The sequence below is a fragment of the Mobula birostris genome, chromosome 30 (genome assembly GCF_030028105.1).
Source record: "Mobula birostris isolate sMobBir1 chromosome 30, sMobBir1.hap1, whole genome shotgun sequence".
Lineage (NCBI taxonomy): Eukaryota > Metazoa > Chordata > Chondrichthyes > Myliobatiformes > Myliobatidae > Mobula > Mobula birostris.
In genome coordinates this window covers 11,390,237-11,413,993 of record NC_092399.1, presented here as the reverse complement: position 1 = coordinate 11,413,993, position 23,757 = coordinate 11,390,237, and the positions used below count along the sequence as shown (strand labels likewise).

General features: G+C 40.7%; 1 protein-coding gene across 4 annotated transcripts in view; it reads left to right on the top strand.

Annotated features, from left to right (window-relative positions):
* LOC140190504 (calcipressin-3-like) overlaps positions 1–15,049 on the top strand; it is a 134,155-nt gene extending 119,106 nt beyond the window's left edge. For all 4 annotated transcript variants that reach the window (XM_072247138.1, XM_072247136.1, XM_072247137.1 and 1 more), the window contains exons 4-5: positions 5,760–5,931; positions 11,563–15,049. In XM_072247138.1, coding sequence (XP_072103239.1) covers positions 5,760–5,931; positions 11,563–11,720 — 330 coding nt within the window. In that variant the 3' untranslated portion in view covers positions 11,721–15,049. The remainder of the gene's footprint in view (positions 1–5,759; positions 5,932–11,562) is intronic.
* The last annotated feature ends 8,708 nt before the right edge of the window (positions 15,050–23,757 follow it).

Below are 23,757 nucleotides of genomic sequence, written 5' to 3'. Positions count from 1 at the left end.
ATTCTGCAGGTCTTACTCGTTTTCTGTTGAAACGCGAGTGGAATGAGTTTTGGGGAACTACAAGCGGAGAATTCCTGCCATTGGGAACCACACCTACACTGGCCTGGGGATCAGCTAAACACTAATGTATGCATGAACCAACAGGGATTTCCACACCAACACTATAACAAAGTCAATCCACAGTATTGTGCAATAGTCTTAGGCACATATATATAGCTAGGGTGCACTGTACATATGCTGCAAAAAAATAATAATTTCTTGACGTATGTGAGTGATGATAAACCTGATTCTGATATGGGTCTCTTTTATGGATTGAGAGTGTGAAGCGGGTAAGGAGAGGGGAATCATGGTTGGGAAAAGGGGAAGGGAGAAGGATGGGAATAGGAAGCACCAGAGAGACATTCTGTAATGATCAATAAACCAATTGTTGGGAATCAAATGACCTTGCCTGGTGTCTCAGTGCTGGGTGTGTCTACACCTGTGCCAATCTCCCCGCCATCCCGGCACACCTTCCCTACCACCCCTCCTGTGGCGCTCCACACTCGCCATTCCCAACATCCTTTGCTCGCGCCAGATTTACAAACTCTCTCTCTGCTCCACATTGACAAATACAGTACTGTGCAAAAGTCTTAGGCACCCTAGCTATATATATGTGTGTGTCAGGACTTCTTGTACAGTACTGTACACTTCCACCCAAGTTATTGCATTTCACAAAGGATATAAATAAGTTATTTTTGGTAAGATGATCTGCTTTTGCCTTTAGAAACAGGACTGTTTTTGAGTTAATACTCCCACAGTAGGATATCGCCCAGGAAGTGAAAAGAATTTTCCACTTACTGAGATGTTGAAGAACTGATTGAGGAAGTGCCTAGAATTCTTCTTTAACAATAAACAACGTGGGTTTGAAATGTTGCCCTAGATCACATGCTGAAAGTCAGCCAGATATTTATCCCATGTCCTTCTGACTTAACTGAGCAATGCTGTAACTAAACCGCATTTTAAAGAATGTTGATATAAAAGGTTTGGCAAGAAGGTAACTGAATCAAAATTACACATCTTTTTCAAATGTTAAATTTAAGGGCTGATATTGTTTAAGTTATATTTAATATCCTTATGAGCCGTAAGATGGCACTGGTGAAGTACAGCGACAATTTGCTGGCAGCACTCAAAACTATTAACTGCTTTATTAATCACACTTTTTTTGGTATTGATCACTGTAATCAATAGCCTGTAACTTCCCTTTCGGAGCTGAGCTTTTGAACCACCAGTACGGTCTGCCGTTTTTGCGGTGTGAACTGAGATCTCGAAGGTACAGGATGGTTGTGGTGTGGTTGCTAGGGTCGAATCGAGACGGCAAAGTCCAAGCCCGAGAGCAGGGAGCGAGCCAATGTTTGGTCATTGCTGGAGCAGACTTGGAGGCGGCTCAAAGCAGCAGAGCTGAGGCAGGGCAGAGTTGAGGCTGTGGGTCCCATGCCCGAGCGTAAGGAACAACCGGCTTGGTCGACTTAAGTGGTGGGCCAGATCGAAAAGGTTGGGTGTGGGCCCAATCGAACTGGTGGGGCCCAGGTCTGAGAACATATAGGGCAAGTGATGGGCTGGTTCAGCTCGCTGCACCATGAGGTTTACTTGCCTCTGCGCTGAACTAAGGCTGTGGCCTGCAACTAACAGGCTCCTGAATCGGCTGCAGTGACGACTGGCTTCGTGGCTGTCAACTCACTTCCGTGCACTTCAGTTCTGAGTGTTATTTGCTTACTTTTATTGTTTGCACAATTTTGTTCTTTTTCTGCACGTTGTGTGTTTGACAATTTTCCTTTTTAATGGGTTTCTTTGTTTTGTGGCCGTCTGTAAGGAGACAAAACTAAAGATTGTATGTATTATACATACTTTGATAATAAATATACTTTGAACTTTATGAGTTCCCTATTTTCAGGAAAGTTGCCATGGCTTTGGATTGTGACCTGATGTTCTTCTCAAGATTGTTGTCTTGAAAAGTAACCTTTCAAGATCTAACGAGTAGGTGTTTGGAAGTGCACAAGCCAAGAAATTCTGTCGTATAATGTTTGCTTGCCCAATCAGATTTTATAGAAAGTCCTGAATACTAATTTCACAGGGTACATTGTGTGTTGGCAATGCATTCCCAGGAATGAGATGCAGATCTTATGAGATGAATATGTATAGAGGCTCCTGGCCAACTGTGGTCACAATGAATTGTGTGTAACTGGTTTAGGCATGTCTGTGGAGTAGGTTTTAATTGGTTTGTTGAAGTCTGCTTCAGGTTTATAGCATCTGACATTTCTTAGACCAGTGCCAGAGAACAGAAAATGTTTATTGTCATGCAGCTGTCTCTATGGTTGAGGTAAATTTTGAAACCTTTGTTTCCACCGCACCTCCATTTCTCTCACTGTAATTAACTTCAAGGCCACTCATTTTCTTCCTGACAGTCCACAACCCTTGATCCCAGCTACCAGCGGATCAAGTACTCATTATCAGTGATCAATTCTGGACTGAAAGGGCTAGAAAATGACGACTGGTTCATAAATAAAGTTTGCATTTCCTTGAATATTAATGACTGAGATGTTCACGATGTTTAAAGTAGGATTTGTTGGGTTTTATTGAAGTTATTTGAAAGTATAGATAATATTGAGAACAAGGAGGAATTATCTTACAATTAGGAAGCAGCTATTTGGGGAAATGTAAGTAAACATTTCTTTTGCCGTTGAGTTTATTGTCACCTGCACAAGTACATTAATCCACAGCGACAAAGAAATTCTTTCAGCAGGAGCATACAAGCAGCATTCACAAGTGAAAATCTAAACCTTACACTATTTTTACAAGAAAAGCACAATTAGAATTTCAAAACCATAAACTTTAAACCCAACCCTCTGACTGCCTTGTTTGGCATTGTTGGAGGAAATGATTTTACTGTTAAGCCGAATGATTTGCATATTTTGGCTTTTATTTCTCTTTTAGCCAGAAGAGTTGTGTTGCTTAAATGGAAAGATGCCGCTCCGCCCATTGGTTGACTGATGTCACGTCATGTTTAAATCTAGAGAAGATTAGGTGTTCTATTTCTATACCTAGACAAGATTTTTTCACATTATGGGGACCTTTTTGGAACTACTTTCACAGTTTTCGATTTGTTCAGCAATAATGATGGCTATTATATGTTCGAATTTACAACTATATGTAAGAGATTTTTTTTCTTTTCTTTTAACCAAACAGCTGTTTTTTTCTCTTTTTTTCTGTTTTGTTATGGGGTTTTGATTTTGCTTTAAATTAGAATAAAATATACCTTTTCAATATTATGGTTAATTTACTATACATAGATATGGGGAAATTCAATCTTATTTCTGTTTCCATAATATAATGTATTTTGTATTTGTCTATGTAAGTAATTCATAAAAATATTGAAAAAGAAAGTTCACATTAGTGCAAAGTTCCTGCCAAGAAATGATTAAAACTTCAAAATTGAGTTGGTTGGCTTTCAGATAAGCAAGGGTCACTGGTGGGGAAATAATGATACAATATTGATTATCTGTAAATTTGACTAGTTAGTAAAAGGGTGAATGGCAAAATCTGTTCACGTGTGGGGGCTTCAGGAGTTGCAGAGGTTAGTAAGGAGAAAGGTGGAAAATTAAACCGAACTTACTCACTTAAAAAAATGTATTGAAATCAGACAGTGTGATTCCATAGAAGCTATTGAAGCAGACCATGAAAATAGAGACAAATGCCTTATCAGAGAAGGAAGGGAACAGGGTGTTCACTATAAATGCAGCTACTATGATTGACCAGTGTAAAAGATACACATAGGTCCCCAAGGCCTTATTTGTTCAAGATTCCAAAATAATTGCAATTGCTCTGTTCAAAGAAAAATAATAAGCATTGGGAATTCTTCACAGATTTTAAATAGGAAAAGTTGCAATATGATTATGAAAAACTGATTTGCCATTTTAATTTTGGCAACTTTGGGCCAACAACATTTTGGGCTGGGGAGGGTGAGGCCAGCAAATAACATGACCATGGGTGACGTCCTACACAGAGGGTTCACAAAACTGCTCCTTTCACTCCTAAACAACAGGAATTCTGCAGATGCTGGAAATTCAAGCAACACACATCAAAGTTGCTGGTGAATGCAGCAGGCCAGGCAGCATCTCTAGGAAGAGGTACAGTCAACGTTTGGGACTGAGACCCTTCGTCAGGGTCTCGGCCTGAAACGTCGACTGTACCTCTTCCTAGAGATGCTGCCTGGCCTGCTGCGTTCACCAGGAACTTTGATGTGTGTTCCTTTCACTCCTTTTTCTTTCAAATGTTATTTGGCTACAGCTGGAGCCTGTGGCCTACATTTTGATGACGTGTTTTCGGGCTGATTGAGCCATCTGGTGCTTTGCTGACTCTGAGGAGGCTCGATGAGGTTTCAGGTGAAAATGTGCGGCCTGGAGGTCAAGATGCCAGGGGACGGTGTGCGTGAGCCCGTGACCAATGCCATTTCTTGCCGATCTCACCGATTAAAGCGTCGAGGAAATCGGAATTACCAAAGGCGAGAGCAGAAGGTGAGCGGGGCTTCAGCAGCATCTACCTGCAGGCGACCGAATTCGCTCTCCCTTTTGTCCACTGCTCCTGAAGGAAGGTGCCTGCGTCCAGATGGTCTCTCTCTCTCTCTCTCTCTCTCTCGCTTGATGCCAGAGGATGGTACCGGAGTCCTGGGCCTTGGGCATGGTCTAATCAATGTGGTTTGTGTATTAGACTCTGTAGTTCAGTATCATGTGTTTCTGGTTTCCGGTTGCTCCTGTTTTTGTTGCTGTTTTGTGCGATTGTGATCGGGGGCACACTGGTCCGGTGGCCTGAAATTAACAAACAACATAGCACTAGCAGACATCCCACCTCTCCCGGAAGTTCCGGGAGTCTCCCGCATGTTGATAGTGGCTTCCTGATGCCTGCAAATTATATACAATATCCCGGAAATCAATTTTTATTTAGAGTGAGCGAGAGATCGCAGGAGCAAGAGAGAGAGAGAGAACAAGAGAGAGAGAGAGTGAGAGAGCACGAGAGAGAGAGAGCGCGCGTGCGCCATGGCAGAGTGTTCCAAAAAAAGAAAATATTAAATGTACGTCACCCCAGACTACACTAAAGTGTACCCCTGCTTAATAGGGGTTAAAAATAATGACAGTATTGCTCGCTGCACTGTTTGCAACAGTGACTTTTCTATTGCCCATGGTGGGTTAAAACTGTAAAAGACATGTTGAGGTGAGTTTAACAGGTGTCATTCGTTCATTAGCATAAATAACATTACTTTAACTAGCTGGCTAGCTGCTAAGGAGCTACTCTATTGCAGACGTCCCACCTCTCCTGGAAGTTCCGGGAGTCTCCCGCAAATTGATGGTGCTACCTCCCTGAAATGAGTTTTTGCAGGGTGGGATGTCTGCACTAGATTGATCTAATCGGAATATGCATGGACTGGTTCGATGATATGTGACTTGGTGTTTTATTTTCTGGGGGGGCGGCGGGTGGTCTCGCTCTTTTTTTGCCATTGTGGTCTTTTTTTGCGTGTTTGGTGTTTGATGTTTATCTTTGAACTGGGTCCATGGATTTCTTTCTTTGTTTCATGGCTGTCTTTAGGAAGACGAATCTCAGGGTGGTATACTGCATACTTTGATCATAACTGTACTTTAAATCTTGAATCTTGCAACTTGACTATCGTACTGCTTCAAGCTGTGTTGGTAACCAGAGTGTCCAATGTTGACATTGGTTTTCTTTTTCAGGTCCAGAGCACCCAAGATCAGGCCAAGAATGCGTACCTGGCCCCGCCTCCACCTGTGAAACAGTTCCTCATCTCCCCTCCAGCCTCTCCGCCAGTGGGGTGGCATCCAATTGAAGATGCGACTCCGACCATTAACTACGACCTGCTGCGCGCAATTGCTACACTCGGGCCAGGTGAGATATAGCATCATCTGTACGTTAGTCCTGAGTTTGTGCACGTGTTTATCCGAGCATTTTTTGTAAGGATGTCCAGATTACTGTGGATGGGCCTTAAATGAATTCCTCATAATTAATTGTGATAAAGCAGTTAGTATAAATTTTCCCTCGCTGCTGAGCTAGAACACCCATCCTATAGAGGCCTACTCCCACAAGAGAAGGGTGAGACTGCTCTAAATCTGTACAATTGAATCACTTAATTACAGATTGCACTGAGTGCAATTATGCCCAGGATCTGTGTTGTGTAAAACCCTCACAGTATTGTTTATTGGCCCTTACAACTTTGGAATAATAATTTATTTTTGTCTAAATGTATAAGCAAAGATTGCAAATAATGTCTTTGAATGATTGTTGATGACAGTAATTCCTCCCTAAAAAATAGTATTTGTCTCTCATTACTGGCACTAAACTCACTCTATAATTGTCCCAGGGTGTTGCATTCTTTCTTCAAAATTCATCTAATTTGTTCTGCCTCAGAAATACATTCTATATTTAGCAGGCAAACTGCACAGACTGATGCAAAACATGGGAGACTCCGCAGATGCTGGGACTCCAAAACAACACACCCAAAATGCCAGGCAAACTCAGCAGGTCAGGCAGCATCTATGGAAATGGACAAACAGTCGACATTTTGGGCCAAGACCCTGCTTCAGGGCTGAGAAAGAAGGGGGGAGGCGCCGGAATGAAAAGGTGGGGGGGAGGAGAAGGAGGCTATCTGGAAGGTGATAGGTGAAGTCAGGTTGGTGGGAAAGGCCAAGGGTTGGAGAGGGAAGAATCTGATAGGAGAGGAGAGTGAAGCACAGGACAAGGGGAAGGAGGCCATTTCTTCTTATCTGTGTATCACCTCCCCCTGGGTCCCCTCCCACTTCCCTTTCTCCAATAGTCCACTTCCTCTCTTATCAAGTTCCTTCCTCTCCAGCCTTTTACCTTTCCCAGCCACCTGGGGCTTCACCTATCACCTTCTTGCAAGCCTCCCTCCCTTCCCTCCACCTTTGTATTCTGGTGCCCTCCCCCCTCCTTTCCAGTCCTGAAGAATAGACTGATCCTTCTGTTTTATACAATCAAACTTGCATGATTTCTGTCTGAATCTTCCGTGTCATTTCTGATTTGACTGGTCGAGAATTGTAAGGTTTTATTGATTTAGATTGATCTTCATTAAAATCTCCACCCAAGAAGAACCATTCCAATTTGGATGAGTCCTGAGGTGCGCTTAGCTGAGCCTAGTTGTGTATTGACCTGAATCTGCCATTCATTCTACTAATATACAGTGCTCAGGTACATCTGCACCAGTACTCTGCATTTAATTCTTTTGTTTCATGTAGCAGCAGGCAAAATAATTACCACAGTTTTAATAAAAGTGAATGCAATAGACTTTAAAAAGCTACAGGCAGGATTTTTCAGCAAAGTCCTGGGGTCAGTCTGTGTTCGGCAGCTTTCGGTGCCCTCTGCTGGTCCAGAATAGCAGATCCCGCTGAAAATATCACCGCTATTTTGAAACGAGATTCAAAGTTCATAAAAGTTCAAAATAAGTTTATTATCAAAGTACATAAATGTCACCATATACAACCCTGAGATTCATTTTCTTGTGGGCATACTTAATAAAGCTTTTGAATAATAACCATAACAGAATCAATGAAAGACCACCCAGTTAGGGTGTTCAATCAGAGTGCAGAAGACAACAAACTGTGCAAATACAAAAAGAAGAAATAATAAATAAATAAACAAACAAACAATAAATATTGAGAACATGAGGTGAAGAGTCCTTGAAAGTGAGTTAATTGGTTGTGGGAATATCGCAATGATGGGGCAAGTGAAGTTGAGTGAATTTATCCCCTTTGGTTCAAGAGCCTGATGGTTGAGTTTTCCTGAACCTGGTGGTGTGATTCCTGAGGCTCCTGTACCTTCACCCTGATGACAGCAGTGAGAAGAAAGTACATCCTGAATGGTGGGTGTTCCTGATGATGGATGCTGCGTTTCCTATAGATATGCTCAATAATTGGAAGGGCTTTACCCATGATGGGCTGGCCCATATCCCCTACTCATCTGATATTGTCCACAAAATACTTTGTAGGTAAAAATGCCAATATGTTGTAGTGCTTAGAAATTCACTTGGTTAATATCTTGCTTCGAACTTGTGTTACTGGAATCCAATACTTTGTTTCAAAATTATGTGAATTATGTAAAATGTCTTGCAACAAGCATTATACAGCTCTCTCCTGGGACAACCTGGGCTTCCCAGCACAGGAGTGGATGGATCTCTACTTGGGTGTGTTTTCCCAAAATGCCTGAGGCCCAGGCCAAGATGGCCACAATCTACCTTCTCATCCTTGCCATCCTAACCATTGCACCACCAGCCCCATTGCATTCCCAACCCCAACTATGAAATCGTTCTGATCTGGTATCCAGCTACCTGACATCCAGTTCTGGAAAAGGGTCCTTGTTGGCCCTGCTATAGATGCATAGTGGAGAATATCCTGACTGGTTGCATCACAGCCTGGCATGGAAATACTGACGTCCGTGACAGGAAAAGCCTCGAATAGGTGGTGGATACAACCCAGTCCGTCACGAGAAAAGCCTTCCCCATCATTTAGCACATCAATAAGGAGCGCTGCCAGAAGAAAGCAGCATCCATCATCAAGGACAGCCTTCAAGCATCAAGAATCATCAAGCATTCAGGCCTTGCTCTCTTCTCGCTGCTGTCATCAGGAAGGAGGTACTGGAGCCTTAGGTCCCACATCACCAGGTTCAGGAGCAGTTATTACCCTTCAACCATCAGGTTCCTGAACCAGAGTGGATAACTTCACTCACCTCAACACTGAACAGACACCACAACCTATGGACTCACTTTCAAGGTCTCTACAACTCATGTTCTCTATATTGTTTATTTACTTATTTATTATTATTTGTTTTATATTTGCAAAGTCTTCTTTTGTTGTTTGTCAGTCTTTGCAGTTTTTCATTTTGATTCTACTGTATTTCTTTGTTCTACCGTTAATGCATGTAAGAAAATAAATCTCAGGGTAGCATATGGTGATATATACGAACTTTGATAATAAATTTACTTTCAGCCTTGAACTTTGCTGTGTGCTCCCAACATTTTCAGTTTTTCTTTCAATATGTTGAATGCTCCCAGGGCAGTTTTAATCTTAGGAAGGAATCTGGTTGGCTGGTAGTTGGAGCCAGCGGTAGGAGTGTAAATGTGGTTATCCGCAAACTGAGCCCACTGCACTCTGCAGCAGGACAGGTTATCATCCTGGAACCTAGGCGAATGCTGGATGATTTTAGGGTCTCTACTTCATGTAACATATGGCTCCAGAATGTCAAGACTGACATATGATGAATAAACCAATGATTTGGAGCTGAACTGAAGCGTTCACTGTGGCAACTCCGCATTGCCGCAGAGTTATAGCAGATGAATTTCCTCCCACATCAAGGGTTCAGAGTACATTCATTATCAAAGTATGAACGCAGTATACAACCCTGAGATTCATCTCTCCCACAGACAGCCACGAAACAGAGAAACATGGAACCCCTTCCGGGAAAAACATCAACCACCACCCCCCAACCCATTCTGCGCAAAAAAAGAACAAATCGCACAAACAGCAAATAAAAAAGAAAAACACATAATATAAAACATCAAACCAATAAAGTCAGCAAAACAGTCCTGAAGAGTTCAGTTTCAGCTCAGTTCAGTTCAATCTAGTGCTGTGTTGTTCATTGACTGCAGGCTGCAGAGCCTGCCGCCTCGATCAAATTCTTCTGTCAGATTTAGTAAACCAATGAGTGCTATCTAATGCAGCCACAGATTGTCACAACTTTCACCTGCTCAAAATTATGCTAAAGCAGCAATCAATTAATTGAAATAATATATGAATGGATGTGGAAATATTACAATTGTATGACTGGGATAATATGCTAAAGCACAGATAGTGGTAGTCTTACTGCCTGATACGGTGCTAGAGTTTAGAGCAGCAATGAAGGTCCTCCATCTTTGTCGGTCCTCGGCTGTAAAAAACAATTTTGGTCTTGATTTTGGCAGTGTTCAGGACTTCCTTTATCGTGCCAGTAGCTTCCTCTCGGTTTTCATTACTGTCAGTCATGCAAGTCCCAGGGGGAGACTCAAGAATACTGTCACACAAAGATATTGAAGGATCTTCATTGCCGTTTCCGTAACAGTTTTGTTTTACCAGTTAACTTTGTTAGCCGTGAGCTGAACCCCCAAACCTGGAGGATCATTGGACCACTCTTAGTCTGGCCTCTACCCTGTGAATTGTTTGGCATGGGTGATCCCACCAACAGTCAAAGCACAAGGCCCTGACTCCAGCCAACATAACTCTCTGGGTCATTGAGGCTCACAAGCCTCTATACCGTACAAGTTTGTGGTCCTCTTGGAGGAGATAATGCTAGTGGTATTGGTTAGTTATCGTCACATGTTCTGGGATACAGTGAAAAACTTTTGTTATCCGTTCCACCCAGTCAGATAATGCCACATGTAAGTACATGATGGTTGTAAAAGAAAAACAGAATGTAGAATATTGTGTTGTAGCTGCTGACAAAAAGCAACAAATAAAGTGCAAGGCCAGAAAGAGATCAAAAGTTCCTTCTTTGTCTGAGAGGTTCATTCAAGATTCTGATAACATTAGGATCAAAGCTGTCCTTGGGTCTCATTGTACATACTTTCGAGCTTTTATATTTTCTGTCAGACAGAAGAGGGGAGAAGAGAGAGTGACTGGTTGGGAGGAGTCCTTGGTAATATTAGCTGCCTTCCTGAAGCAGCAGGAGTATAGGCAGAGTCAATGTAGTGGAGGCTGCTGTTCACTATTGAGACCACAAGACACAGGAGTAGGATTAGGCCAAATGGCCCATTGAGTCAGCTCTGCCATTCCATCATGGCCAATTTATTATCCCTCTCAACCCCATTCTCCAGCCATCGCCCCATAACCTTTGACGCCCTTACTAATCGAGAACCGATCAACCTCTGCTTTAAATATACCCAGTGAGTTGGCCTCCACAGCCGTCTGTGGTAATGGATTCCACAGATTCACCACCCTCTGGCTAAGAAAATTCCCCCTCACCTCTATTCTAAAGGAACATCCTCCTACTCTGAGGCTGTGCCCTTTGTGGGCTTCCCCACAAGAGGCGACGTCCTCTCCATGTCCACTCTGTCTAGATCTTTCAATATTCAATACGTTTCACTGAGATCCCCCCCATCTTTTACTAAACTCCAGAAAGTGCAGGCCCAGAACCATCAAATGCTCCTCACACATTAACCCTGTCATTCCCAAAAATCATTCTGGTGACTCTCCTCTGGACCCCCTTGGATGCCAGCCCAGAACTGCTGACGTTACTCCGAGTGTGGCCTGACAATGCCCTGTAAAGCTTCAGCTGGTTGACTCCCAACTCAACTCGTGAGTATGCATGCTTTGCTTGCTATGCCTGCCAGAGGCTGCTCCACTTTCACCTGCTGTTATGTTAAAAAGGTGGAAGATGCATATATTTCTTTCAGAAAGGGAGGAGTAGTTTCCATTTGCTGGTGTGTGAGATTCTCTGTAATGCAGCGCCATCGCTCTTCCCTCCTTTGTGCTGTAGGTGAAAAGTACGAGGTCCACGCCGGGACAGAGTGCACTCCGAGTGTTGTCGTCCATATCTGTGAGAGTGAAAACGAAGAGGAAGGTGCAGTTAAGCCGCCAAAACAGAAAATAGTTCAGACCAGGCGACCAGATAGTGTCCCAGCAGGGAAGAAATGAAAGCCCTGACTGCCCGTCACCTGTGACCAGATCATTTGCTGCAGCAACAACTTCATCAGCTGTCTCTTGTTTTCTTGAGGACTGTTTTTAAAAAAAATAGTTGAAACTTGGGTGACTGCCTGATTAAAGAACATCAGTAAGGACTCCTTCATTTGTGGTGTTGAAGCTTTATTTCATTTCCATGCAGAATATTGAAGCTTCATCAGTATAAGTTGGCTGATAGAGGAATGAAAATGGTGTGTACATTGCTCCCCCCTCCTTCAAAAAGCTTCAAATCCATAATGCTGTTTATTCAGCTTCAGTGCTTAAACAGAGCTGAGCTTCAGCACTTCCCAGATGTGGGGTATGTAAATATTGCTATTGTCTCCTACTGAAGTATTGTTATCACTGTTCTTGTATGTGCATGTGTGATTTTGTATGTTATTTTGAACAAATATTGACCACGTAAAAGGGAAGTAAATACTCTGCCATCTGTGTTCTTCTAAAACTTCTTGCTAATTACATCGTGAGTGATTGGGATGACAGATACGAGGCATTCTTCTTCGCCCACATCTTCCCCTGCTGTGTCTCCCCCATTCTCTCTGCTCTCCTCGCCCACTCCACAACACTGCAGAGGTGAAATATATAATATTGCTTGCTTTTGAAGTGGAGAAGTTATAAACTTTGTGCCGTTTGTGTTTGCATGTCTTCTGTCTTTGTCCTCTCTAAGGTCAGTTTACTGACTGAAGCAAAAACCAAAAAAAAAGGTACGGGAAAGGCATGTCTGTGAGCACTTCAAACTTTATTTACAAGTTGAACCTACACAATGTTTCTCTGTTAAAAAGATAATTGTAATTCCTATCCATGCAAAATCATAGCAATTTAACATGAATGACTTTGACAAGAGGTGGCATGCTGAAACGTGTCCTACCAATTTTTACAATTGTCAAAGGTAACTCAAGTGTTGCCCGAGAAATTACAAGTTCACATTAAATTTTCAGAGCTAACGAACAGATTTTGTTGGTAATGAATTACTTGCCACAATGTCACTTACTTTAATAATAAATAAACTTAGAGAAGAATATGTTCAAATTTCAAAAAGTTCGAAGTAAATTTATTACCAAAATACGTACAGTATGTGCTGACTGGTGGTGTAGTGGCATCCGCACCGGACTTCGAAGGGAGTGGTCCCGGGTTCGAATCCAGCCGGCTCCTTGCATGCTTACCATCCGTGCTGGGTTGAACATCGAGCTAGCAACTCAGCCTCGTAAAAAAAGCACAGCTAAAGGAACAGCAATATTGACACCCGATGTGCCACAAGCCATGGAGAGGAACTAACTAATATACATTATATGTCACCATATACAACCCTGAGATTTGTTTTCTAGTGAGCATTCACAGAGAGCTTGGCCTGGGTGGTAGGGTCCTTGATGATGGATGCTGCTTTCCTGCAACAGATTTGCTGTTGAGTAACTTCTAGTAAAAAAAACATAGACATTATTGCATTAGAGACAATAAACTGTTCCAAAAATTGCAACTAAATAACATACATAACAGTACAGAACTTAATGCTGAAATTTACTAAATTTATGTAATTTGAACATTAAGGAAATGAATTAATTTCTCGATAATGATCAAGAGTTACATTTACACTGCACTTTGAATATTTATTAATTTAGTTCTGATAGTGTCTCTATGTTTTTTTCTGAATGATTAAGTTAACTGCTTATTAATTAACCATGCTTTCCAGTTGGGTTATTCCTATAACAGATTTATGCCTTAGAAATAATTGCAAAAGATTTGTAAACCTTGTTTCTAAGTATGTTTAGACACGACATCATATTCCAAACCAAGATTTCTGTCGATAATGAGCTAACCTTTAAATACAGAGCCTTAAATCAAAGTTCAAAGTAAATTTTGTTATCAGAGTACATATATGTCATGACATACTACCCTGAGATTCATTTTCCTGTGGGCATACTCAGCAAATTTATAGACCCTGCAACTATAACAGGATCAATGAAAGATCAACCAGAGTGCAGAATATGACAATCTGTGCAAAAGCAAATATAAATAAATAGCAATAAGTAACAAGGACATGAAATAATCAGGTAAAGAGCCCTTAAAGTGAGATCATTGGTTGTGGGTACATCTCAATGGATGGCAAGTGAGTGTAGTTATCCCTTTTGTTCAAGAGCCTGATGGTTGAGGGGTAGTAACTGTTCTTGAACCTGGTGGTGCGAGGCCTGAGCCTCTTGTACCTTCTACCTGATAGCAACAGTGAGAAAAGCTCGTGGCCACTACTGTCGGTAGAAGGTACAAGAACGTCAGCTCTGACCTTTAAATTATTACCAAGGTTTGAGGTTTTAACAAACATATTAAATGAGTAATTCTTTTGATGGCCAGATTGCACAAGGCAATGCAACCATAAATTTCATTCCCTTTATGCGGAGTCGAATTTGTTTGTCACAATTCCTGTATTATTCCACAGTAAGACTACTATTTGCAGTAAGCAGAAGAAGAAAGCACCACATTCTCCTACATTCCTATATCTTGGGGAAAACTTACATTGCATTCCTATCCAAACTTATTTAATCATCAAGAAAATTGACAGAGCCTGATCAGATGCCTAAATGTAAAGGGGCCTTCATTGCAAAGCAAACTGTGATAATCTGATTTGCTAATACTCAGCAAATCTACAGAACAAGATCTCTAAGCAAGATCAATGAACAACAAACTGTGCAAATGCAAATATAAATAAATAGCAATAAATAACAAGAGCATGAAATAACAAGATGATAGAGTCCTTAAAATGAGATCATTGGTTGTCGGAACACCAGAAATAGATTTTGAGTGTAGTTATCCTTTTTTGTTGAACAGCCTGATGGTTGAGGGGTAGTAACTGTTCTTGAACCTGATGGTGTGGGTCTTGAGGCTCTTGTGCCTTCTACCTGATGGCAGCAGCAAGAAAAGAGCATGGCCTGGGTGGTGAGGATCTTTGATGATAGATGCTGCTTTTCTACGGCAACGTTTCATGTAGATGTGCTCAAAAGTTAGGAGGGTCTTACCTGTGAAGTGCTGGACTTTATCTACCAGTTTTTGTAGGATTTTCCACTCAAAGGCATTGGTGTTCCCATACGGTGCTGTAATGCAGCCAGTCAATACACTTTCCACCCCTCACCTATAGAAGTTTGCCAAAGTTTTTGATGACATGCCAAACCTCTGCAAACTCCTAAGGAAGTAGAGGTGCCGTCGTGCTTTCTTTGCAAAAATAGTAATTGGAAGAAATCAATAGTAGTAGTAATTGGGAGAAAAATTAACACGAGCTAATAAATGTCAATTGAATATTAGTGTATTTTGTCTTTCTCGGTTGCTTCTTGCAGAAAAATGTGTTTGTCAAAAGCACTTGAATCAGTACATTCCATTACCTTAACTTGCCTCATGGTACATGACAGAGATGACAATGCTACAAAATGTAACAGTTCCTTTATCATAAAGCAACATAAAGAAATAAAAGTTTTAATCAATTTAACTCCACTCTTCCAAAGAGTCCCAAGAATGACAGACTACTCAGCAAAACTAAGAGTGCCACAGAGCACAACATAAGGAATACTCTTGCTGAGCACAATGATACAGAATCAGGGACACATAAAGATTATCGTTCAAATATTCCTGCGTTTTATCTGCTTTTGCTTGTACAAGCAACAGTAACCAACCGATATATCACAATAAATCTACCTCAGATATAATCTTCTTGTTGCTAGGTCCCCTAGGCTTTCAGGTGCCTATTATAGCCTTTTACTGATTTCTAAAGTAGGAGAGTTCAGCTATTTTTCTTTTAAACATTGCTGTGGTCCAGTTTGTCTTCAGTCACGCAAATTTCCAACTGATAGCAGAAAGGAGGAGAATATGTTATTCTTTAAGTTTGGGGCAATACTACTAGGCAGAGGATTTTTTAGAATGGGAAGTGTCAAAATTATCAGGCAACAATTTAGGGATACATTGGAATCCATGATTTTTCTTAAGTAGCCATTCTGTGCAAAATGCAGCAATAGACGTTTCATAAACAGGAGAAAATCTGCCGATGCTGGAGATCCAAAGCAACACACACAAAATGCTGGAGGAACTCAGCAGGTCAGGCAGCATCTATGGAAAAGAGTAAAGCAGTCAGCGTTTCAGGCCGAGACCTTTCTTCGGGACTGATGGATGGTCTCAGCTGAAATGTCGACTGTCGACTGTTCCATAGCCATAACTTCCATAGCCGTTCCTGTTCGGACCACTTAATGCTGTACTCATATGATTAGATGATATGTGATTTTTTTAAAATTTATTTATGATGATCACACATCATGGGATTTGTTTTTTTTCAAGGTACTTTAGAAACTCATATATAAGTGATGGATGCTCAGGTGGAACAAATTTGTCCCATTCTCCCATTTTGAAAATATTTGTGAGAATTAAGCATCACTATTTTCAAACTCTCTACCAACCTAAAATGAAGTCTCTAAATTCCACATCTGACCATGTAAAAATATTGTGCGAATGTAAATATTAAGGAGGAAAATAAAATATTAATTGTATACTTTACATTTGCTATTCAGATTTGAGAGTGCCACAACTTTAAATGATTATTAATTGCTTAAAGTATAATGAAGTATCATAGCATTTTGAACTTTGTATACTAAAAACTCAAGTCTAAGTGTTTATATTGGAAGCACTTTTATGGCATTTTTATTGTTGCAGACACATACAAATCTTAATACTGGGGTCAGGACATTGATTTTAATGTATGGATTTTTGGGTGTGATCTGTCTATCATCATCCTCACACTGAGGCCAAGAGCAAATAATAATTCACCAAATCCTTTGATTTAGCCTAATAGGGAGAAAAGTTTCAGTTTCATCATCTCTTATGCTTATCATGCATGCATGTGTGCATGTCTGTTACAAAAAGATGGATTACTTTGAAGTTACGATCAGTGGCATAAAGAAGTGGTATATGAGCTGCCTAGCATCACAACGCAGGCTCTAACCACCTCGACGAACAAACTGGATGTAATGGTTCCCACTTAAGCAATGAAATTTGAAAAAAATAATGATGAAACTATAATAAAGATGTGATTTCATGCTGTAACTGACAAGTATTGTTTAGTTTTCAGAGTGCATGCAAGTATACATTTTCGCCCTCTTAATAAAGCTCTTAAGCTAAATTGCTTCAGTAATCTTTTGAATAATCAGTCACCTACTGCAGAATCCACCTGGCTGACAGCTGAACATTGGTTTTAAATATATAAACAAATATGAACTCTGTAATCATTTGCAACTTGCCTGGGTTTTCTGAGAGTTTAATGTTACTAATAGCACAAATCTATTAACCTAATAGCAGTATAGTTTTTCATTTTGCAACAGTTTGTGTTTGGAAGAAAGGAATATATGAAAAGTTTCAGATAGCAGTAGTTTGAGTGGATAATATGTTTGTGTAGCCTAAACCTGCAACACTCAGGAGTTCTATATCCCTTATCTTTCTCAGAACAGCAGAAGCTTGCTATTACTACAAAGAGGTTATTGTATTTACATTAGATAATGTTTCTACAGTACACGTCCCATTCATGTATAATAGATATTCCGCAATTTTAAAATGACCTTAGTGCTCCATAATAACTATTCGTAGGTTTAAAGTTTTGAATAAAATTTAAAGCTGGATCTATGGCACATACTGTTTATTTATTTCTGATTTACCATAAATCTGAGTCTGTTCAGAATCAGAATCAGGTCTTAAGTCACCGGCATATGTTGTGAAATTTGTTGTCTTTTCAGCAGTAGGACAATGCAATAGTTAATGATAGAGAAAACACATGAATTGCAGTGAGTTACAGAATATATATTATGGAGATTCCTTTGTCAGAAGAACAGAGACCAGGTTCTGAGGGTGTGATACAGACATCCGAATGGTTTGTTGCCACCCTGGTGCCAGGAATAGGGATGTCTTGGATTGTGTCCATGGCATTCTCAAGGGTGAGGATAAGCAACCAGCAGTCTTGGAACATATTGGCACCAATGACATCAGTAGACAAGGTGAGAAGGTCCTGAACAAAGATTTTAGGGAGCTAGGTAGAAAGCTGAGAAATGGGACCACCAGGGTAGTAATCTCTAGATTGCTGCTTGGCCAGGTGAATGCATGGCTGAGGAACTTGTGCAGGGGGCAGGGGTGCAGATTTATGGATCATTGGGATCTCTTCTGGGGCAGGTATGACCTGTACTAAAGGGACAGGTTACACCTGAACCCGAGGGGGTCCAATATCCTTGCGGGCAGGTTGGCTAGAGATATTTGGGTGGGTTTAAACTAACTTGGCAGGGGGTGGGAACTGGAGTGATAGTGCTTAAGATGAGGTAGTTGGGTTACAAACAGAGAAAATGTGTAGTGAGATTCCTAGCAAGGAGAGGCTATCATAGTCAACAGGATGAGTTGCAATATAAAAGGCAGACAAAATCGAAAAAGGTGAATACAGGACTAAAGATGTTATATTTAAAGTTAAATTGGATAGATATATGGACAGGAAAGGAATGGAGGGTTATGGGCTGAGTGCAGGTTGGTGGGACTAGGTGAGAGTAAGAGTTCGGCACGGACTAGAAGGGCCGAGATGGTCTGTTTCCATGCTGTAGTTGTTATATGGTTATATTTGAATGCATGCAGTATATGGAATAAGGTCAATGAACTTGCAACACAGTTACAGATTAGTAAGTATGGTATTGTGGGCATCAGTGAACCATGCCTGAAAAATGATTATGACTCGGAGCTTAATGACCAAGGATACACAATGTATCAAAAGGACAGGAAGGAAGGCAGAGGCTGTATTGGTAAAAACTGAAATTAATTCATTAGACAGAGGTGACATAGGGTAAGAAGATATTGAATCGTTGTGGATAGAGCTAAGGAACTACAAGGGTAAAAAGACCCTGATGGGAATCACATACAGACCCCAACAGAGTAGTAAGGATGTGGTCTACAAGTTACAACAGGAGATGGTAAATACATGCCAAAAGGGCAATGTTACAATAGTAGGCGTGATTTCAATATGCAAGTAGATTGGAAAAATCAAGTTGGTGCAGGATTCCAAGATGAGGAATTTCTAGAATGCATATTAGATGTTTTTTTCAAACAGCTCATGGTTGAGCCCACTAGGGGATCAGCTATTCTGGATTGGGTGTTGTGCAATGATCTCAAATTGATTTGAGATCTTAGGGTAAAATAACCCCTAGGGGAAGTGATCATAATATGATCAAATTCACCCTGAAATTTGAGAAAGAGGAGGTAAAGTCAGATGTATCAGTATTACCATGGAGTAAAAGAAATTACAGAGGCATGAAAGAGGAGTTGGCCAGAATTGTTTGGAAAAGAACACTGGCAGGGATGACGGCAGAGCAGCTATGACTGGAATTTCTGAAAGTGACTTGGAAGGCACAGGATATATACATCCCAAGGAGGAACTAGTATTCTAAAGGAAAGGTAACACAACCATGGCCAACATGAGAAGTCAAAGCCAAAGAGAAGGCCTATTGTAGAGCAAAAATTAATGGGAAGTTCGGAGATTAGGAAGATTTTAAATACTAACAAAAGGCAACTATAAAAGTCATTAAGAAGGTAAAGATGGAATATGAAAGTAAGTTAGCCAATAGTACTAAAGAGGATACCAAAAGTTTCTTCAAATACATGAAATGTAGAAGAGAGGTGAAAGTAGATATCAGACTGCTGGAGAATGATGCTGAAGAGGTAGTAATGGAGGGACAGGGAAATGGAGGATGAACTGAATAAGTATTTTTCATCAGTCTTCACAGCTGAAGACACTAACAGTATGGTAGAAGTTTCAGGTGTCAGAGGTCATGAAGTGTGTGAAGTTACCATTACTAGAGGGAATGTTCTTGGGAAACTGAAAGATCTGAAGATAGATAAGTCACCTGGACCAGATGGTGTACACCCTAGTGTTCTGAAAGAGACAGCTGGAGTGATGTAGAGGCATTAGTAATGATCTTTCAAGAATCACTAGATTCTGGAATGGTTCAGGAAGACTAGAAAATTGAAAATGTCACTCCACTCTTCAAGAAGGAAGAGAGGAAGAAGAAAGGAAACTATAGGCCAGTTAGTCTGACTTCAGTGGTTAGGAAGATGTTGATTATTAAGGATGAGGTCTCAGGGTACATGAAGGCAAAAGATAAAATAAGCCATAGTCAGCATCGTTTCCTGCAGGGAAAATCTTGCCTGGCAAATCTATTGGAATCCTTTGAAGAAATAACAAGCAGGATAGACAAAGGAGAATTGGTTGATCTGTGCTTGGATTTTCAGAAGGCCTTTGACAAAGTGCCACACATGAAGCTGCTTAATAAGCACCAAGCCCATGGTATTTCAGGAAAGATTCTAGCACAGATAAAGCAGTGGCTGATGGCAGGAGGCAAAGAGTGGGAATAAAGGGAGCCTTTTCTGGTTGGCTGCCAGTGACTGGTAGTGTTCCATAGGGGTCCGTTGGGACAGATTCCTTTTACATTATATGTCAAGGATTTGGATGATGCAATTGATGGCTTTGTTGCAAAGTTTGCAAAGTGGAGGGGCAGGTAGTTTTGGGGAAATAGGGAGGCTACAGAAGGACTTAGACAGATTAGGAGAATGGGCAAGGAAGTAGCAGATGGAATACAGTGTTGGGAAGTGTATGGTCATGCACTTTGTTAGAAGAAATGAAAGGGTTGAATATTTTTTAAATGAAGAGAAAATACAAAAATCTGAGGCACAAAGGGATTTTGGAGGCCTTGTGCAGGATTCCCTAAGGGTTAATTAGCAGGTATTGTCTGTGGTGAGGAAGGCAAATGCAATATTAGCATTCATTTCAAGAGGACTAGAATATAAAAGCAAGGATGTAATGCTGAGACTTTATAAAGCACTGGTGGGGCCTCACTTGGAGTATTGTGAGCAAAGTTTGGCCCCCTATTTGAGAAAGGATGTGCTGAAACTGGTGAGGGTTTGAAGGATGGCCACCAAAATGATTCCAGCAATAAACGGTTTGTTATATGAAAAGTGTTTGATGGCACTGGACCTGTATTCACTGGAATTTAGAAGAATGGGGGTGACCTAATTGAAACGTATTAAATGGTGGAAGGCCTTGATAGAGTGGATGTGGAGAGGATGTTTCCTATGGTGGAAGTGTCTAAGACCAGAGGACACAGTCTCAGAATAGAGGGGCATCCTTTTAGAAACGAGATGAAGAGGGATTTCTTTAGCCAGAGACCGGTGAATCTGTGGAATTCGTTCCCACAGGGAGTTATGAAGGACAAGCCTTTATGTATATTTAAGGCAGAGGTTGATAGATTCTTGATTGGTTAGGACATGAAGGGATACGGGGGAGGGAGGAGGCAGGAAATTGGGGCTAAGAGGAAAAATGAACCATCCGTGATGAAATGACGGAGAAAATTCGATGGGCCACATGGCCTAATTCTGCTCTATAGCTTATGGTCTTAAATAGTTAAATAAGTCATGCAAAAACAGAAATTTTAAAAGTAGCAAGATAGTGTTCATGGGCTCAATGTCCATTCAGAAATTGGATGGCAGAGGGGAAGAAGCTGTTCCTGTATCATTCAGTGTGGGTCTCCAGGCTTCTGTACATCCATCCTGATGGTAGCAATGAGAACAAGGCATGACCTGGGTGGTGGGGGTCCTGAATGATGGATGCCGCCTTTCTGAGGCATCACTCCTTGAAGATATCTCGGATACTAGGAAGGCTAGATGTCCTAGATACTGTGATGGTGCTGACTAAGTTTATAACTCCCTGCCACTTATTTCGATTCTGTGCAGTAACCTGCTCCCCACCCCTCTCCATTCCAGCTAGAATGTTCTCCATGGTACATCTGTAGAAATTTGCGAGTGTCTTTGGTGACATACCAAATCTCCTCAAACTCTAAATGAAATGTAGCTGCTGTCATGCCTCCTTTAAAATTGCATCAATATGTTGGGTCCAGGATAGACCCTCAGATACGTTGGCAGTCTGGAACTTGAAATTGCTCACTCTTTCCACTTCTTACCCCTCTATGAGGACTGCTGAGTGTTCCACTACACCAGTCTGTTCCAGTTCAGTTACCATACTTGCCGGGAAGGCATTGAGACTTGGAAGAGGTACAGCCAGGTATTGTGAATTATTAATTGACCAAGTGTAATGACATTACAATAAGATACGCTTGTAGATTTGAACAAGCAACAGAGAAGATATCAGTGAAAATTCAGCACAACTAATTCCGGTGAGTTCTTGCCCTTGCTACAATCAATTTTGTTCATTGTAGTGAAAGAATTATCAAAATCTGGTGCAAAACCTCTGCTACTGGCATAGTACAAAATACGGACTGACATAACCAAACTGAAACATTGTGGTACAGATTGACATCTACCACCATTTCTTAACACTTTTTTGATACTTTGTGCCAACAGTTATATGTTAAAAAAGTGTCTCCACAGTACGAATACAAAGCCTGTAGTGTCACTGATCAGCAATTTCATAAAACAGATTTTATCAGCTTGCCACTGTGGATAATGTTACCACCATGCATTGTTAAATATGTTAATTCCTAAATGGTTATTTCTGCGCAGAAGCTAACTGATTCTTACAAAAAAAGACCTTTTTTCTGCTTGCAATATTTTTTTCTTTTTATGAATACAGTTGTTGACATTTAAACTCGAGCACAAAGGAAATATTTCTCCTTAGAAGGTCAGGACCAAAAAAAAGTGGTAGACAATCCTGACATTTTGAAAACAATATGGGTTTGATTTGTGGCAAGATAATAGTAAGGTTTTATCATGTTTCTTTAATTATTTTATGGAGATCAAATTACTTGTTGTTGGCACTAGGTTTTATGATCAAATAAATTATTTTCTTAGCTAGTCTTCTGAGAGGAATATGTGTTGTTAATTTGTAAATAAAACCTATTTTCAAAGTCACTCCATGTCCTTTGGCTCCACCCCTTCCCCTCACTCACTACACCAGCATCTTAATGATGCAATGCGATATGTTAGAAATTTTACAAGTATTTGATTCAAATCACAACTTTCACTAATAGCACCATTAAGTTAGCAAGCCATCTCTAAAGCACTTCAAAGTATCATCAAACAATAATTGATGGGTGATATGCATAGGTATGGATGGGCATCCAGAAATAAGAATTCATATCTCATCTTGAAGGGGAGGTGCATCAAAGTTCAAGTGGAAATATAAAACAAAGCTAGTTATTGGTGTTAGAGACAATGACATGATGAATCTGTTGTTAAAAGCATTCTCAAGGAGCGATGTCTCTAAAAGGCAGCATCCATCATTAAGGACCCCCATCACCCAGGTCATGCCTTGTTCTCATTGCTACCATCAGGAAGGAGGTACAGAAGCCTGAAGGCACACACTCAGTGATTTAGGAACAGCTTCTTCCCCTCTGCCATCAGATTTCTGAATGGACATTGAACCCATGAACATTACCTCACTACTTTTTTATTTCTATTTCTGCACAACTTATTTAATTTAACTATTTAATATATTTATATTTACTGTAATTCATGTTTTTCTCTATTAATATGTATTGCATTGTACTGCTTCCACAAAGTCAACAAATTTCACAACCTATGCCTGTGATATTAAACCTGATTCTGAAATCTTACTGACACGTACAAGTCTTCCATGAAAGCGTTTTGTGATCCTTATTCTGTCTTGGCTTACAATGACTCCAGACTAATCAAAAAGATTAACTTTCAACCACACTCTGAAATTGTCCTTGAAGGCACAGTAGCCATTAGAGGTGGACGACAGATTGTAATCTTACCAACAGCATTCACATCCTGTGAGCTATAATGTAAAAGATATAATTAGTCAAAATGGCAAGTGTGAAAGGAAGAGGAACTTGAAAACTTTAAGTAACCAGAAGCCAGTGCTGGTCCACAAACTCCGTGATGGGTCAATGAGTGGACAGCCGAATTTTAGATCTGGAGTTTACAGGTGTTGTAATGGACAAGTCTATGGGTGAAAAGTTACAGGTGGGTGTTT